Raw genomic sequence first — 16,581 nt, forward strand, 5'->3', positions numbered from 1 at the left:
GCCTTGACCTATAGACCCATTTCTGTGTTTGAAAACACACAAGTTGCTGGCAGAACAAGGGGCAGTTCTTATAGAACACCTGCAAAAGAAAAGCCTCTATTTACAAATCAAATTTTGTGTCTCACATACACGTGGTTAGCAGATGTTAATGCGAATGTACCGAAATGGTTGTGCTTCTAGTTCCGATAGATTACTTGTTAGATATTACTGCACTAACAGTTCCCCAACAACTACCTAATACACACAAATCTAAAGGGGCGAATGAGAATATGTACATGCAAGTATATGGAGGGGCGATGGCCGAGCAACATAGGCAAGGTGCAATGATAGTATAGATACACTATATAAACGTGAAATTAATAATGTAAGATATGTAAACATTACTAAGTGGCATTATTTTAAGTGATATTGTATAAAGTGACGAGTGATCCATTAATTAAAGTGGCCAGTAATTGGGTCTCAATGTAGGCAGCAGCCGCTCAGCCCCAGCTTTGTTGCACCTGTACTGACCTCGACCTTCTGTATGGTAGCGGAGTGAACAGGCAGTGGCTCGGGTGGTTGATGTTCTTGATGATCCTTTTTGGCCTTCCTGTGACATCGGGTGCTTATGGAGGGGAGGTAGTTGCCCCCAGTGATGCATTGTGCAGACCGCAACACCCTGCGGTTATGGGCGATGCAGTTGCCGTACTAGGCGGTGATAGAGCCCGACAGGATGCTCTAAATTGTGCATCTGTACAACTTTGTCAGGGTTTTGGGTGACAAGAATAAGTTCTTCAGCCTCCTGAGGTTGAAGAGGGGCTGATGCGCCTTCTTCACACACAGTCTGTGTGGGTAGACCATTTCAGTTTGTCTGTATTGTGTACGCAGAAGATCTTGAAGCTTTCCACCTTCTCCACTGCTGTCCCGTCGATGTGGATGGGGGGGGGGGGGGGGGGGGGGGGGTACTACCACTGCTCGTTTCCTGAAGTCCACGATCAGAGCTCCTTTGTTTTGTTTATGTTGAGTGAGAGGTTGTTTTCCTGACAACACTCCGAGCGTCCTCACCTCCTCCCTGTAGGCAGTCTCGTCATTGTTGGTAACCAATCCCACTACTGTGGTGTCATCTGGAAACGTGTTAATTGAGTTGGAGGCGTGCATGGCCACGCAGTCATGGGTAAACACGGAGTATAGGAGGGGGCTGAGCACGCACCCTTGTGGGGCCCCAGTGTTGAGGGACAGCGAAGTGGAGATGTTGTTTCCTACCTTCATCACCTGGGGGCGGCCCGTCAGAAAGTCCAGGACCCAATTGCACAGGGCGGGGTTGAGTCCTAGGGCCTCCAGCTTGATGATGAGCTTGGAGGGTACTATGGTGTTGAATGCTGAGCTGTAGTCAATGAACACCATTCTTACATAGGTATTCCTATGCTCCAGACGGGATAGGGCAGTGTGCAGTGTGATGGTGATTGCTTCTAGGGTGGGTCTAGGGTGTCCAGTAAGGTGGAGGTGATATGATCCTTGACTAGTCTCTCAAAGCACTTCATGACGACAGAAGTGAGTGCTACGGGGCCGTAGTCATTTACTTCAGTTATCTTTGCCTTCTTGGGTACAGGAACAACAGTAGCCATCTTGAAGCATGTGGGGACAACAGACTGGGATAAGGAACGATTGAATATGTCCGTAAACACACCAGCCAGCTGGTCTGTGCATGCTCTGAGGACACGGCTAGGGATGCCATCTGGGCCAGCAGCCTTGTGAGGGTTAACACGTTTAAATGTTTTACTCACGTCAGCCACGGAAAAGGAGAGGGGGGGTGCGCAGTCCTTGTTAGCGGGCCGTGTGACTGTATTATCCTCAAAGCAGGCAAAGAAGGTGTTTAGTTTGGCTGGAAGCGTGATGTCGGTGTCTGTGACGTGGCTGGTTTTCTTTTTGTAGTCTGTGATTTCCTGTAGACCCTGCCACATATGTCTTGTGTCTGAGCCGTTGAACTGTGACTCCACCTGGTCCCTGTACTGGCATTTCACTTGTTTGATTGCCTTGTGGAGGGAATAACTACACTGTTTATATTAAGTCATATTCCCAGACCTCTTCCCATGGTTAAATGCGGTGGATCACTCTCTGTTTTTTGCAAATGCCGCCATCCATCCACGGTTTCTGGTTAGGGTAGGTTTTAATAGTCGCAGTGGGTACAAAATCTCCAATGCACTTCTTTATCAAATGCACTCACGAGTCAGCGTATAAGTCGATGTTGTTCTCTGAGGCTGACCAGAACATATTCCAGTCCGCGTGATCAAAACAATCTTGAAGCGTGGCTTCCGATTGGTCAGACCAGCGTTAAATGGTTCTCGTCACTGGTATATCCTATTTGAGTTTCTGGCTATAAGACAGTATGACCAAGATGGCGTTGTGGACGGATTTTCCGAAGGGAGGGCGGGGGAGGGCTTTGTATGCATTGCGGAAGTTAAGAGTAGCAGTGGTCGATGGTTCTGCCCATGTGCGTAGCGCAATCAATATGCTGGTAGAATTTCTGGTAGCCTTGTTCTCAAACCTGTTTTGTTAACATCCCCAGCTACAATAAATAAAGCTTCAGGATATACAGTGTCTTCCAAAAGTATTCATCTCCCTTGGCATTTTTCCTATTTGTTGCATTACAACCTGTAATTTAAATGGATTTTTATTTGGATTTCATGTAATGGACATACACAAAAAGCTCCTAATTGGTGAAGTGATTTTTTTTTAGCTTGTTTAAAAAATAAATAAAAAACGAAAAAGTGGTGCGCATATGTATTCACCCCCTTCACTATGAAGCCCCTAAATAAGATATGGTGCAACCAATTACCTTCATAAGTCAGATAATAAGTTCAATAAAGTCCACCCGTGTGCAATCTGTGTCACATGATCTCAGTATATATACACACACCTGTTCTGAAAGGCTCCAGTCTGCAACACCACTAACCAAGGGGCACCACCAAGCAAGCTACACCATGACGACCAAGGAGCTCCCCAAACAGGTCTGGGACAACGTTGTGGAGAAGTACAGATCAGGGTTGGGTTATAAAAAAAAATACCTGAAACTTTGAACATCCCACGGAGCACCGTTAAATCCATTATTAAAGAAATGTGAAGAATATGGCACCACAACATACCTGCCAAGAGAGGGCCACCCACCAAAACTCACAGACCAGGCAAGGAGGGCATTAATCAGAGATGCAACAAAGAGATCAAAGATAACCCTGAAGGATCTGCAAAGCTCCACTGCGGAGATTGGAGTATCTCTCCATAGAACCAATTTAAGCTGCACACTTCACAGAGCTGGGCTTTATGGAGGAGTGGCCAGAAAAAAAGCCATTGCTTAAAAGATAAAGTAAGCAAACACATTTGGTGTTTGCCAAAAGGCATGTGGAAGACTCGCCAAACATATGGAAGAAGACAACATTTGAGCTTTTTGGACATCAAGGAAAATGCTGTCTGGCACAAACCCAACACCTCTCATCACCCTGAGAACCTATGCCCACAGTGAAGCATGGTGGTGGCAGCATCATACTGTGGGGATGTTTCTCATCGGCAGGGACTGGGAAACTGGTCAGAATTGAAGGATGGCGCTATATACAGGGAAATTCTTGAGGAAAACCTGTTTCAGTCTTCCCGTTTCAGTCTTCTTTGAGACTGGGACGGTGGTTCACCTTCCAGCAGGACAATGACCCTAAGCATACTGCTAAAGCAACACTCAAGTGGTTTAAGGGGAAACATTTAAATGTCTTGGAATGGCCTAGTCAAAGCCCAGACCTCAATCCAATTGAGAATCTGTGGTATGACTTAAAGATGGCTGTACACCAGCGGAACCCATCCTACTTGAAGGACCTGGAGCAGTTTTGCCTTGAAGAATGGGCAAAAATCCCAGTGGCTAGATGGGCCAAGCTTATAGAGACATACCCAAAGAGACTTGCAGCTATAATTGCTGCAAAGGGTGGCTCTACAAAGTATTGACTTTAGTGGGGGTGAGTTGTTATGCACGCTCAAGTTTTCAGTTTTTTTGTCTTATTTCTTGTTTGTTTCACAAGGGAAATTATTTTTGCATCTTCAAAGTGTTAAGCATGTTGTGTAAATCAAATGATACAAACCCCCCCCAAAATATATTTTAATTCCAGGTTGTAAGACAACAAAATAGGAAAAATGCCAAGGGGGTGAATACTTTTGCAAGCCACTATGGTTTCCGGTTTGCATATAGGCTAGTTAAGTTACTTGATGGCCGTCTTGATTTCTGCTTAAGGGGGAATGTACACAGCTGTGACGATAACTGATGATAATTATTTTGTTAGGTAAAATGGCCGTCATTTGATTGTAAGGAATTCTAGGTCGGGTGAGCAGAAGGACTTGAGTTCCTGTATGTTGTTATGATTACACCATGAGTTGTTAATCATAAAGCATACACCCCGCCCTTCCTCTTCCCATAAAGGTATTTATCTCTGTTGGCGCGATGCACGGAGAAGCCCGGTGGCTTAACCGATTCCGACAACATATCCCGAGAGCGCCATGTTTCTCTCGCTCTCACCCCATGTTGCTTTTGAATGCATTTCACACAACTTTTGAATTATAATTAGATTAAGGCTTATATTAATGTCCTGCTCAATATAGTATTTGTGTCATCATCGCAAATCAACCGCATTACACTTAAACTTCAACCAGTAAAATGGCTCTTTGGCTAGCTTTTGCTACAGCCTACAGTATATTAACGAGCATTAGCATTCTAGCTAAGAACCGCTCCATCCAAAATTTTTATTTTACAAAGATCACAAACAAATATAAATCTTAGCAAGAATCAAAACATAATTGTAAGCGTATTAGAACCCAAAGTTGTTTAGAAGTAATAAAATGTAAAGCTAGGCTATGTTGAATGGGAGCAGATGGCGATGGCTTTCTTACAGCCTCTCGCATCTGTGCATGACGTCAGTGTGTAGTGCACTGGAAAGGGGTCTATAGGCTACATTTGATTGATGTTGTGATTCCGGGCCAATCGACCTCCAATGTCATCTGGACCAGCAGGTTCCCTATGGTTTTCCTTAACTCTGCACCCTTGCTTAGTCATAGGATGGGGCAGCCTCTTCTCCATACTAATATACCCCTTTGGCAGTGGGAGCACAACACAATAAGACCGTGTGGTAACAACACAGTGACTTATTATTTCAGTATTATGTCATGTTATTAGCTGCTAATGAAAAACTAGGCTACTAACCTGCGCTTCAGCACCCCGATGCAGTGTCGCTCAATAAGGCATCTCGCCTCAGCATAAGCATTTTTGTACTCCCGCTCCTGGTCTGTCCTGGGTGCCAAAACACTGGTGCCATCAGCCACCTTTTTAGTGGGTATCCACTGTCCCCCAGCAGGATGCCACCACATCCACCCTCTTCAAACACCCGCTGGAGTGTGCGCTCCCGTAGGATCCCTGCATCGTGGGTGGACCCAGGCCACCTTGTCACCACGTCTATAATCTTCATCTCCTCGTTGAAGCTAAGCTGTACGTTGATGGAATTAAACCCCTTTCTGTTGACATACAGATACGCTACTCATGGTCAAAAGAGGCCATCCTGGCATGAGTACAATCAACGCTGGTTCCCTTTGGTTAGGTCAGCAGACAAGGTAACGAAGTCGGGTCTTTATGGCGAGTGACACACGTCGGATTGCCCTGCAGGCTGTAGCTCTGCTGACATCTATCATGTCTGCCACCGTGTTTCGAAATGTACCATTATTTCTCACTTTACACATGAACCATCTGCGGCGAGATCTCATCGATTTAAAACAGATCACGCCTGCTAAAGCAGAACCTCTCAATACACTCCCGTCTGTACACATATCCAGAGGGTTTGCGGCGATCTCTTAATATTCGTTCCCGTCCAAAAGGCCCACTGGTTGTTAAAACCAATAGACAAAATGTGCCATGTTCTTTTATTGTAGTTTTCAAATTCTGTTTCTATGGAGAATAGTGTAACTATGGAGAATGTTCGAGTAGACACCCTTGGGATTTCGCCCAGATGGCCCAACTGTAACAGTATTGCTTCCGTCCCTCTCCTTGCCCCAACCTGGGCTTGAACCAGGAACCCTCTGAACACATCAACAACTGCCTGCCATGAAGCAGCATTGCCTATTTCTCCACTAAACCGCGGGCCTTGAAGAGCAAGGGACACAACTACTTCAAGGTCTTCGAGTGAGTCAGGTCACCGATTGAAGCACTACTGGCGCGCACCACTAACTAGCTAGACATTTAACACCTGTTATACAACAGGTATCATTTTTATGTCCGGTGTAGAGCACATTTTACGTCAGACATTGAGTTACAACCCACTTACGACCAACTGGTGCAACCGGCCCGACCTATAACCAGGATATCAGAGTGGACTTAACCTTGAAATGCTTGTTTACGAGTCCTTCCCAATGATGCAGAGTTTTAAAAAGAAAATTCAAAATCGTGAGGTTCTCCAGAGTGGCGCAGTGGTTTGGTAGGATAGGGTTTGGCTCGGGGGGGGGGGGGGGGGGGGGCGTTACTTGGCTCTAGCGACTCCTTGTGGCAGGCCAGGCGCCTGCAGGTTGACTACGGTCGTCAGTTGAATGGTGTTTCCTCCGACACATTGGTGCAGCTGGCTTCTGGGTTAAGCGGGGGGTGTTAAGGAGGACGCATGACTCGACCTTCTCCTCTCCCTAGGCTGTTGCAGCGATGAGAAAAAAATCGTCATTGAAATTGGGAAAAAAAGGGGGTAAAAAAATAAAAGTGTAACACAAGAGGACTAAAATACCCAAGAACAGAGCTATATACAGGGAGTACCAGTATCAGATCAATGTGCAGAGGTATGAGGTTGAGGTAGATATGTACATGAAGGCAGGGTAAAGTAACTAGGCATCAGGATAGATAAAAATAAGAGTAAGAATAAAGAACAGAGTAGCATCAGCATATGATGTGTGAAAGTGTGTGTATGCGTTGTCGGTATGCGCGTGTGTTGTGTATGTGAAAGTGTGGGTTTTGTGTGTGTGTGTGTGTGTATATATATATATGTAGGATATCCAATCAAAAACACATTTTGACTAATGGGGAAAATGTGTAAATTGTGTTGATAATCCTCTTAGAAAACCAAATAGTCCAAACCTCATGTCTCTATCAAAATTAGCCAGACTAAAAAAGTGCTTACATTTTTTTAATAAAAAACAGGAAAATCGCTGCGCGAGAATTAAGGCTACCTGACAGGCTTACCATTGAACTCATCTTTCTTCCTAAATCCGGAAGACATAAAACAATATAGAAATGAGAGATATCAATTAAGACATTTTAGTATATAATGTTCATATTAATGCAAAGTTCCTGTTCTTTTTCAAAGCCTTTTACATTTAATTCCTCTCGTGTCAGAAAAAAATGTTGATATTTGTGACCCACGATAACAATTTGGAAGATGACCACGAAACGTAAAATCCTCAAAAGTGCTTTGTGCTTATTATCAGATGTATTAGGTTACAAAATAAAACTTTTAAAAAATATAATTTATGTTAGAGAAAGACCCCACTGAACGATTCAGAACATGAATAATCCTATTTGTCTTGGTAAAATGCATTTTATAACATAAGGAACCCTATATATAATCTTGTGAGTGTGCATAGTCTATGCAAGATTGGGTCAGTACAGATAGCCGTAAGACTGCTGTTATCCAGGCTATTTATCAGTCTTATGGCTTGGGTGTAGAAGCTGTTTCGGAGCCTGTTAGTCCGAGAAATTCGGTACCGTTTGCCAGAAGGTAGCAGACTATGGGATGGCTGGAGTCTGACAATTTTTCGGGCTTTCCTCCGACCCTGCCTGATTTACACTGCGTATAAAACATTAAGAAAACCTGCTTGCTCCATGATAGCTTTCACCTGATCAGTCTATGATCCGTTATTCAGGGCCAGTCCTTGCAGTTCTACCTCCATACAAGAGACCAACAAATGCCACCCCCCCCCCGCAAAACTAGAATAGTCCCAGTAAACAAAAAGCCTGAAGTTAGGTTAAATGTAGGTCCTGAATTGAATGTGAAAAGGCATTATCCATACATTTAAAATATACATTTCCCAGAACGTTGAAAAAGCATATTTTCTGTACGTAAAAAGGCTCATTTCCAGTTTTGAATGAAAGTTATGATGTATTTTCAGGATGTTGGGCTCCCGAGTAGCGCAGGGTCGAAGGCACCGCATCTCAGTGCAAGAGATGTCACTACAATCCCTGTTTCGATTCCAGGCTGTATCACATCTGGCCGTGATTGTCCCATAGGGCGGCGCACAATTGGCCCAGTGTCGTCCGGTTTGGCCGGATTAGGCCGTCATTGTAAATAAAAATGTGTTCTTAACTGACTTGCCTAGTTAAATAAAAGGTTACATAAAAAAATAGTATGATGATGATGTATTTTCCAGATGTTGAAATCAGGCAAATTTTTTCTTCTGAATGAAAGTTGAAAATAAGTACATTTATAGAAGTCTGGACCAAATCTGACGTCAATGATTGGTTCAGATTTGGGCGGGACCAAAAACTCATGTCCGTGGATGTCGAAATCAAGGCCGGTCCGGAACTGCACCAAAAAAAGACGTCCAAAAGGCGTCAGCGTCAGTCCGTACTTACTGAGGTGTAGCCTACAGTGTTGCTGGAAATCTTATTTTATGAATGCCCATCTATGTGGTAAGTCTACTGTTCGTAAAACACCAAAAAACAACATCCGGACAGGACCAATAAAAGATGACCCAACTTTATCAGGAGTTGTCGCGAGCCCATTTGCAGTATGTTTACACAGCGACAAATGCAGAAGCATTTTATTTTTCACTATGATCAGCTTGTCAAAAAGAATTGTACAGATACAAACTACTGATCATGACAATGGGGTGTAACTCCTGGTCAACAGATGGTACATTCCATATTGTCCATTTTAGTTTGACCTGTCCTGTTTGCAGGACATGTTGTTTGTTTAACATGACAGTGCATTTTGTATTTGATTGAGCGCCATTTAGGTTAGGCTACTTGATCGGAGAAACTTGCATGATGTAAAAAGTGTCCGTCTCATTACATTGTCATACATTTTATATCCAACCTGTAGGCAACAGAAAAGGTCACATACCCTTTCTACCATATACTATATCTGCTACATTATTTATGTTCTGGCGGAACTTTGGTGGAGCGCCGCAGAGATACGTCTCTCCAACAACACCGTGGAGAGGCTCGCTGGGAATGGACAAGCAAAACATTTTGGGCCCCCGCTTTTGACAAATTGGACACTGGTTATCAAAGGGCGGCGTAAGAGCTCAGATGCCGCCGTTTGAAAGAAATTGACGAGCTAAACTGACCAAAAACAATCTGCCGCCATAGGCGGCCGCCTAATCCTGTCTAATGAGACGGCCGGCCGTGCCCTTATTGATGTCACTTGTTAAATCCACTTCAATCAGTGTAGGTGAAGGCGAGGAGACATGTTACAGGATTTTTAAGCCTTGAGACAATTGAGACATGGATTGTGTGTGTGTGCCATTCATGGCCAAGAAAAAATATTTAAAGTGCCTTTGAAGGCGCACCGGTTTGTGTCAAAAACTGCAACACTGCTGGGTTTGTCACGCTCAGTTTCCCATCTGTATCAAGAATAATCCACCACCCAAAGGACATACAGCCAACCTGACGACTATGGGAAGCATTGGTGTCTACATGGGCCAGCACTTTTTTATTTATTTATTTATTTTATTTATTTTACCTTTATTTAACCAGGTAGGCAAGTTGAGAACAAGTTCTCATTTACAATTGCGACCTGGCCAAGATAAAGCAAAGCAGTTCGACAGATAAAACGACAGAGTTACACATGGAGTAAAAACAAACATACAGTCAATAATGCAGTATAAACAAGTCTATATACAATGTGAGCAAATGAGGTGAGAAGGGAGGTAAAGGCAAAAAAGGCCATGATGGCAAAGTAAATACAATATAGCAAGTAAAATACTGGAATGGTAGTTTTGCAATGGAAGAATGTGCAAAGTAGAAATAAAAAAATAATGAATAATAATAATAATTTGTAAAGTCCATGCCCGGCGAATTAAGGCTGCATGAATATACAGGTATACGGCTGAATATACGGGTTCAGCCGTGATGATTAAGGATGAGAACTCTTAGTAGATAATTGTCTGCAGCAAAAATGTAAATAGTGTGATTTCCCGATAGTTGCTGGTTGAAAAGTCAATCTACACAGGACCTTCTAATCAGCAGGTTTGCATGAGCGGGAGTTGCGGCAAATCTACAGTTGGGTACTTAAATTTATGCCGAGACACTATTTTATATTGATATAAAACAGCATCATTGGGCCTTTAACAGGTTTGTGAGACAGACATTGATTTTTCTCATCAACTGAGGGAGAGGCTCTGCCTTTGAAACACTGTCCAAAAAGGATCTGATTTGTCCATACAGTGCACAGAGAGATCTAAGAGTCTTCGAGAGATCTTAGAGAGATCTAAGAGTCAATTGAAGCACCCCTGCGTCAATCTATGTAACTTAATACAAAAATCCCAATCAAAATCCTTCAGTTTAAGCTAGAGATATCGTCGTAATCCACCGCATCTGCCTATGTCAGCCTTCCGCATCTGCGGTGGAAGGTGGCTGAGCTACAGCGGTGTGTCAGACCATGAGACATCCCGGAAATCTTTCTTCTCACGAAAACGTCTGAAGTGTCTGAACGGTTTGGCCTACAACCTATGACCACTTTCCGGAAAGGGGAGACTCATGAACACGATGTTGTTCTCCGTTTTTTTCTCTACGATCCCCAAAAGTGTCACGGGACTCGACTGAAATCGATAACGCTGATATGTCAACTTCTGTCTGTGTCCAAACCGTTTAAGCTACAAACTAATATGACGCCACTATTTTCACGACTGTCCTTTTTTTCAATTTATGTATGTGTTATTCAATGCGTTTCTATGGGCTATAGTATTAAAGGCCAAATTCTATATTTTGACCCACTTTTATTTTTTATACCTAAGGGGGTCCTAAAATTTAAAATGGATAAATGATCCATGGTATGGCAATCTTAAAACAATTCCATATGTTAACTTAGAACCCAATGTCAAGTCGACTCATTTCAAATGAAGGTGTCTTCTGAGATGCTCATGGACATGTTAAGTTGAATTCCACACATTCCTCACCTTTTATCCAGCAGCTAACAACAGTTGGGTATGAGCACATGCCAGCACAACCAGGACTCACCCTGCATTCATGTCACATACTGTATATGGGAAAGAGATTAAGAATGGCAGGTAGACTTGATCTGGCACACAGCATCAAATAAAAAATACTAAATATTAATCACATGCTTTGTAAACAACAGGTGTGGACTAACAGTGAAACGCTTGCTTACGGGCCCTTCCCAACAACGCAGAGAAAAATATATAAAAATTTAAATGAGTAATAAATACACAACGAGTAACAATAACTTGGCTATATACACAGGGTACCAGTAATGAGTCGATGTGCAGGGGTTTGAGATAATTGAGGTAAATATGTACAGTTGAAATCAGAAGTTTCCATATGTCTTAGCCAAATACATTTAAACTCAGCTTTTCACAATTCCTGACATTTAATCCGGTTTAAAAACGTATGTCAGCCTGTAATGAACACATAACAAATCAGGACAATGAAAAACAAACCAAGCAGCAAATAAATGCTCATTTCACCACAGCTAGAGAAAAAAGTAGATACAGATATAGAATAAATTAACTGTTAAAGAAACAAGTAAAACATACAAAAAGAGTGTGGTCAGTACTCTAAATTCAGATAACTCTTTTCACATAAAAACACATCCTCTCTGTCTACTGGTTCAACACGGTCAGTAAAGGAGAAGGCAATATGGACACGATCATCAGATCGATAAAATGTCTTTGCTTTCGATGTCTTAAGCTACTTATGCCTGACCAAAAATTCCCTGTTTTAGGTCAGTTAGATTCACCACATTATTTTAAGAATGTGGAATGTCAGAATAATAGTAGAGAGAATGATTCATTTCAGCTTATATTTCTTTCATCACCTTCCCAGTGGGTCAGACGTTTACATACACTCAATTAGTATTTGGTAGCATTGCCTTTAAATTGTTTAACTTTTGTCAAACGTTTTGGGTAGCCTTCCACAGTAATTTGGGTGAATTTTGGCCCATTCCTCCTGACAGAGCTGGTGTAACTGAGTCAGGTTTGTAGGCCTCCTTGCTCGCACATGCCTTTTCAGTTCTGCCCACACATTTTCTATAGGATTGAGGTCAGGGCTTTGTGATGGCCACTCCAATACCTTGACTTTGTTGTCCTTAAGCCATTTTGCCACAACTTTGGAAGTATGCTTGGGGTCATTGTCCATTTGGAAGACCCATTTGCGACCAAGCTTTAACTTCTCGACTGATGTCTTGAGATGTTGATTCAATATATCCACATAATTTTCTTTTCTCATCTATTTTGTGAAGTGCACCAGTCCCTCCTGCAGCAAAGCACCCACACAACATGATGCTATGCTTCACGGTTGGGATGGGGTTCTTCATCTTGCAAGCATCCCCCTTTTTCCCCCAAACACAACGATGGTCATTATGGCCAAACAGTTCTATTTTTGTTTCATCAGACCAGAGGACATTTCTCCAAAAAGTACAAACTTTGTCCCCATGTGCAGTTGCAAACCGTAGTCTGGATTTTTTACGGCTGTTTTGGAGCAGTGGCTTCTTCCTTGCTGAGCGGCCTTCCAAGTTATGTCGATATAGGACACGTTTTACTGTGGATATAGATGCTTTTGTACCGGTGTCCTCCAGCATCTTCACAAGGCCCTTTGCTGTTGTTCTGGTATTGATTTGCACTTTCCGCACCAAAGTACATTGATGCGAAAACACCATGGTCCCATGGTGTTTATACTTGAGTACTATTGTTTGTACAGATAAAAGTGATACCTTCAGGCGTTGGGAAATTGCTCCATAGGATGAACCAGACTTGTGGAGGTCTAAAAAAAAAAATCCTGAGGTCTTGGCTGATTTATTTAGATTTTCCTATGATCAAGCAAAGAGACACCGAGTGATGATGTCAATTAGCCAATCAGAAGCTTCTAAAGCCATGACATTTTCTGGAATTTTCCAAGGTGTTTAAAGGCAGAGTCAACTTAGTGTATGTAAACTTCTGACCCACTGGAATTGTGATACAGTAAGTGAAATAATCTGTCTGTAAACAATTGTTGGAAAAATGACTTGTGTCATGCACAAAGTTGATGTCCTAACCGCCTTACCAAAACGATAGCTTGTTAACAAGTAATTTGTGGAGTGGTGGAAAAACGAGTTTTCATGACTCCATCCTAAGTGCATGTAAACTTACGACTTCAACTGTCCATGTCGGGATAAAGTGACTAGGCGACACAATAGATAATAAAACAGTAGAAGCAGCATATTAGATGAGTGCAAAGAGGGTCAATGCAGATAGTCCGGGGTAGCTATTTGGTTAACTATTTAGTGAGTAGATTAACTCGGTGAGTAGATTCACCTTTTCTGAGGTTGGAGCATGTTCAAAGCAGCCTGTACAATACACATTTACTATATCCGACACAATATTGGAGAACAAACTAGTAATGAGAGATGACTCCATTGTGTGATCGCATCTGCTAGTAATTGTGAATATTCTTCTGACACTGAATCTGTAAATGAGAGCGCCTAGGCCCTAGGCTTGTCACAACTTCAAATGTTTTCACTGAAAAATACTTTCCAAAACTGGTTGTCTGTGAGTCCTATTTTGGACATTGGGTAGTTGCAATGCTTGAGTCACTATCTGTTCAGGGTGTTGGAGACAAAGGGGCTTCACAGAACACAAAGTACTATATGGGAAAACTGTGCTGCAATGAGTTTAAAAGAAATGAAGTCTGCATTGTTAGCAGTGACAGCAATGCTGCGTTGCTTGTAGGTTTTGTGCTAAGTCTTGTGCTAACTAATGTAAGTCCCCACTCACAAACCATCAGTCACAATAAGCAGGAACAAAAATGGTATAGGTATCGGTGTAAAGTACTACAAGGCCTATATATCTCCATTAAACAATGCCTTTGTCTCTGCTTTTGAACAAGGAGATATATCGGGCCCAAGTGATAGCCTAAAAAGAATGGGAAGATGGAATAGCATTTAATTGGTTTGTGTCTGAGGAAGCCGTAGACATCTGATAAGGCTGCGCTGAGACAGCACCGATCACTGACTAACAGCACACATGACTCCTAGGTTATCTCCACTGCAGTGCTAGCAAACTAGGCATGGAAAATGTGAGACTTACATTCTATAGTAAAATACTTACTTGAAATAATTCAGTTAATGCCTCAAAAAGGCACCTTACCCTTTTCAGCTTTGGCCTAGCTAAAATACCCTACAATGAATTTTTTTTTGTTGACATAGGTTGCCTACAATTAAATATTCTATAGAGTCACAATTTAATGACCAGACACGGTTCATTACTTGGTTGTCAAGCGGCTGAAGCCTATTGCAATTCTTTCATTTCTGTCTACAGGCTTTCAAAAATAACTAGGACTGAAAATAATTAACTACTTGTGCAAATATTATAATTGAAGTCATGTGATACTGTCACGGCACATTAGGCTATAGTGACATCAAAGTAAAGAGTTTACGCAGTCAGAACATAATTCATTTACAAACTAGTAAAACAGGGGAGGGTGAACTGATATAGGAGAGTTGCAACAATGTTTCAAATGTCACTTTGTTACAACATAATTATGACTAATAACTTATAGCGAAGCGGATACTTTCATAATAATTTGGTTACAAAGTACTCCATCATCATATGACAGCAGCACGCAGCTCAGCAGTGTGTCGAAGACCCACCACACACTAGACTAAAAATAGCCAATCACATACGAGCAGTTTGCCCTTTAAGCGCTATTACAAAATACATACATTCATTTTCCTCAGTAATTGCAATGATTTTCACAAGGATAATGTAGGATGTGACCTCCAGAGCCGTTTTTCAATGTAGTCAGTCCACCAATGGAAAATAAAACATGATGCATAGCCTGCATAACAACCTTATTATTAGGTCATAATAGCATAATCAATATTATAACTTCATAATTCATTAATCACTACTCAACAATCCATTGTGACACTTCTTAAAATTAAACATTGTCATAATTAAGAGTTACAATGTTTTAATGATCTGAACAGGTGCCCGTATGGGTTGCAGGAGACTAAAATCAAAGTATTTCCTATTTTTCTTGAACCATTTACATGAAGAATATTCAACATAGCTTAATGTTCAACACAGCCCGTACATTTTTATTTTATTATTTCACCTTTATTTAACCAGGTAGGCTAGTTGAGAACCAGTTCTCATTTGCAACTGCGATATTATTTGGTAGAATGCTTGAAACCGTAGGCTATAGACCTAGTTTGTTGACAGAGATTGAGAACTCTGTTAGTCTATAGCTATGGTTATTGCAACAAATGGTTACATATTTTGCCAGCTCACTCTGGGAGTGTTTTAAATGCAACCTGTGAGTAGACTATACATATGGCTATAGGCTACTTTTGCAGTGTAAGATGCTCTCTCTCGCTCTCATGATGTGGACATGAAGACATTATCATAATCATCTTCTAACACACTTGCGTTTAATTGACATTAATTGACATGTTTATTATGAAAATGTTTCAAATTGGATTAAAAGGTTAGGCTACTTATTATACATCCAAACATACCTGAAAAGGCATCATATTGTTGCTGTTGTCCGTCCTAAAGGCGTTGTCCTCCATCCAAGATTTCGGGGTGAGGGGACCAGCTCTCGGGAATTTTGGGGGTGCTATAACATTGCTGGAATATGGCTTTTTCATCGGGGAGATGGGGTTCATGGAAGACGGCACCCCTACACCGACCCCCACGCCAACCCCGACTCCTACAGCTCTCCGCGGGTCCCTGCCTGCCTGGAGACCGCTCCAAGGATTGGAGGCTGTGCTCCAAGCGGTATTCTGGTGATTATTCCAACCCGAAGATGAGGCAGGTGAAGAAGCCTTGCTATTCATGACAGACTGGTGACTGTATGCATTTCTCTGTGGAAAAGGACCTTGGTTGGGGCTAACAGGGGATCTCCGTTGCTGCGGCGGTGGCTGCTGCTGTTGCTGGGCTTGCTGCTGAGACTGTGCCAAGCCAAGCTGAGGTGAGAAATTGCCTCCAAATACCGGATTGACGTGATGGGGGAAGTTCTGGAAAAGCATTGTTCCGTTCACTGAGGGTATTCCTTGAAAAAAATTGTCGTCCACGGTGTTTGTGGTTCCAGTGGACCAAGTGCTACCAAATGAGGGGGACAGGGTGCCACCGGTTTCCTGCGGCTGATGAAAATTTAAACCCGGCAGGATCGGAGACTCCATCAGCACTTTCTCTTTGTTGAGAGCTGAAGCTGCTTGGTTGCTCACACTCAATGGGCTCTCCTCTGATGTAGTGGGTTCCGAGGGGGTCGGGGTGGAGGGAGGTTCTACGGTTGGATCTTGCTGCTGATGAGGTTGGGCTTTGTTTTTGTCCATCAGTAAATCATCCTGCATGGTTTGCTGAGCTGAAACGGGGAAAACAGAGATGAGT

At 42.5% G+C, this 16,581-nt stretch overlaps 1 protein-coding gene across 8 annotated transcripts in view; it reads right to left on the bottom strand.

The window, feature by feature from the left end:
• The window catches only part of cpeb3 (cytoplasmic polyadenylation element binding protein 3), a 71,002-nt gene that overhangs the window by 51,954 nt on the left and 2,467 nt on the right, over window positions 1-16,581 (bottom strand). For all 8 annotated transcript variants that reach the window (XM_020495003.2, XM_020495004.2, XM_020495009.2 and 5 more), the window contains exon 2: window positions 15,708-16,555. In XM_020495003.2, coding sequence (XP_020350592.1) covers window positions 15,708-16,555 — 848 coding nt within the window. The remainder of the gene's footprint in view (window positions 1-15,707; window positions 16,556-16,581) is intronic.

Source organism: Oncorhynchus kisutch, linkage group LG11, assembly GCF_002021735.2.
Source record: "Oncorhynchus kisutch isolate 150728-3 linkage group LG11, Okis_V2, whole genome shotgun sequence".
NCBI lineage: Eukaryota > Metazoa > Chordata > Actinopteri > Salmoniformes > Salmonidae > Oncorhynchus > Oncorhynchus kisutch.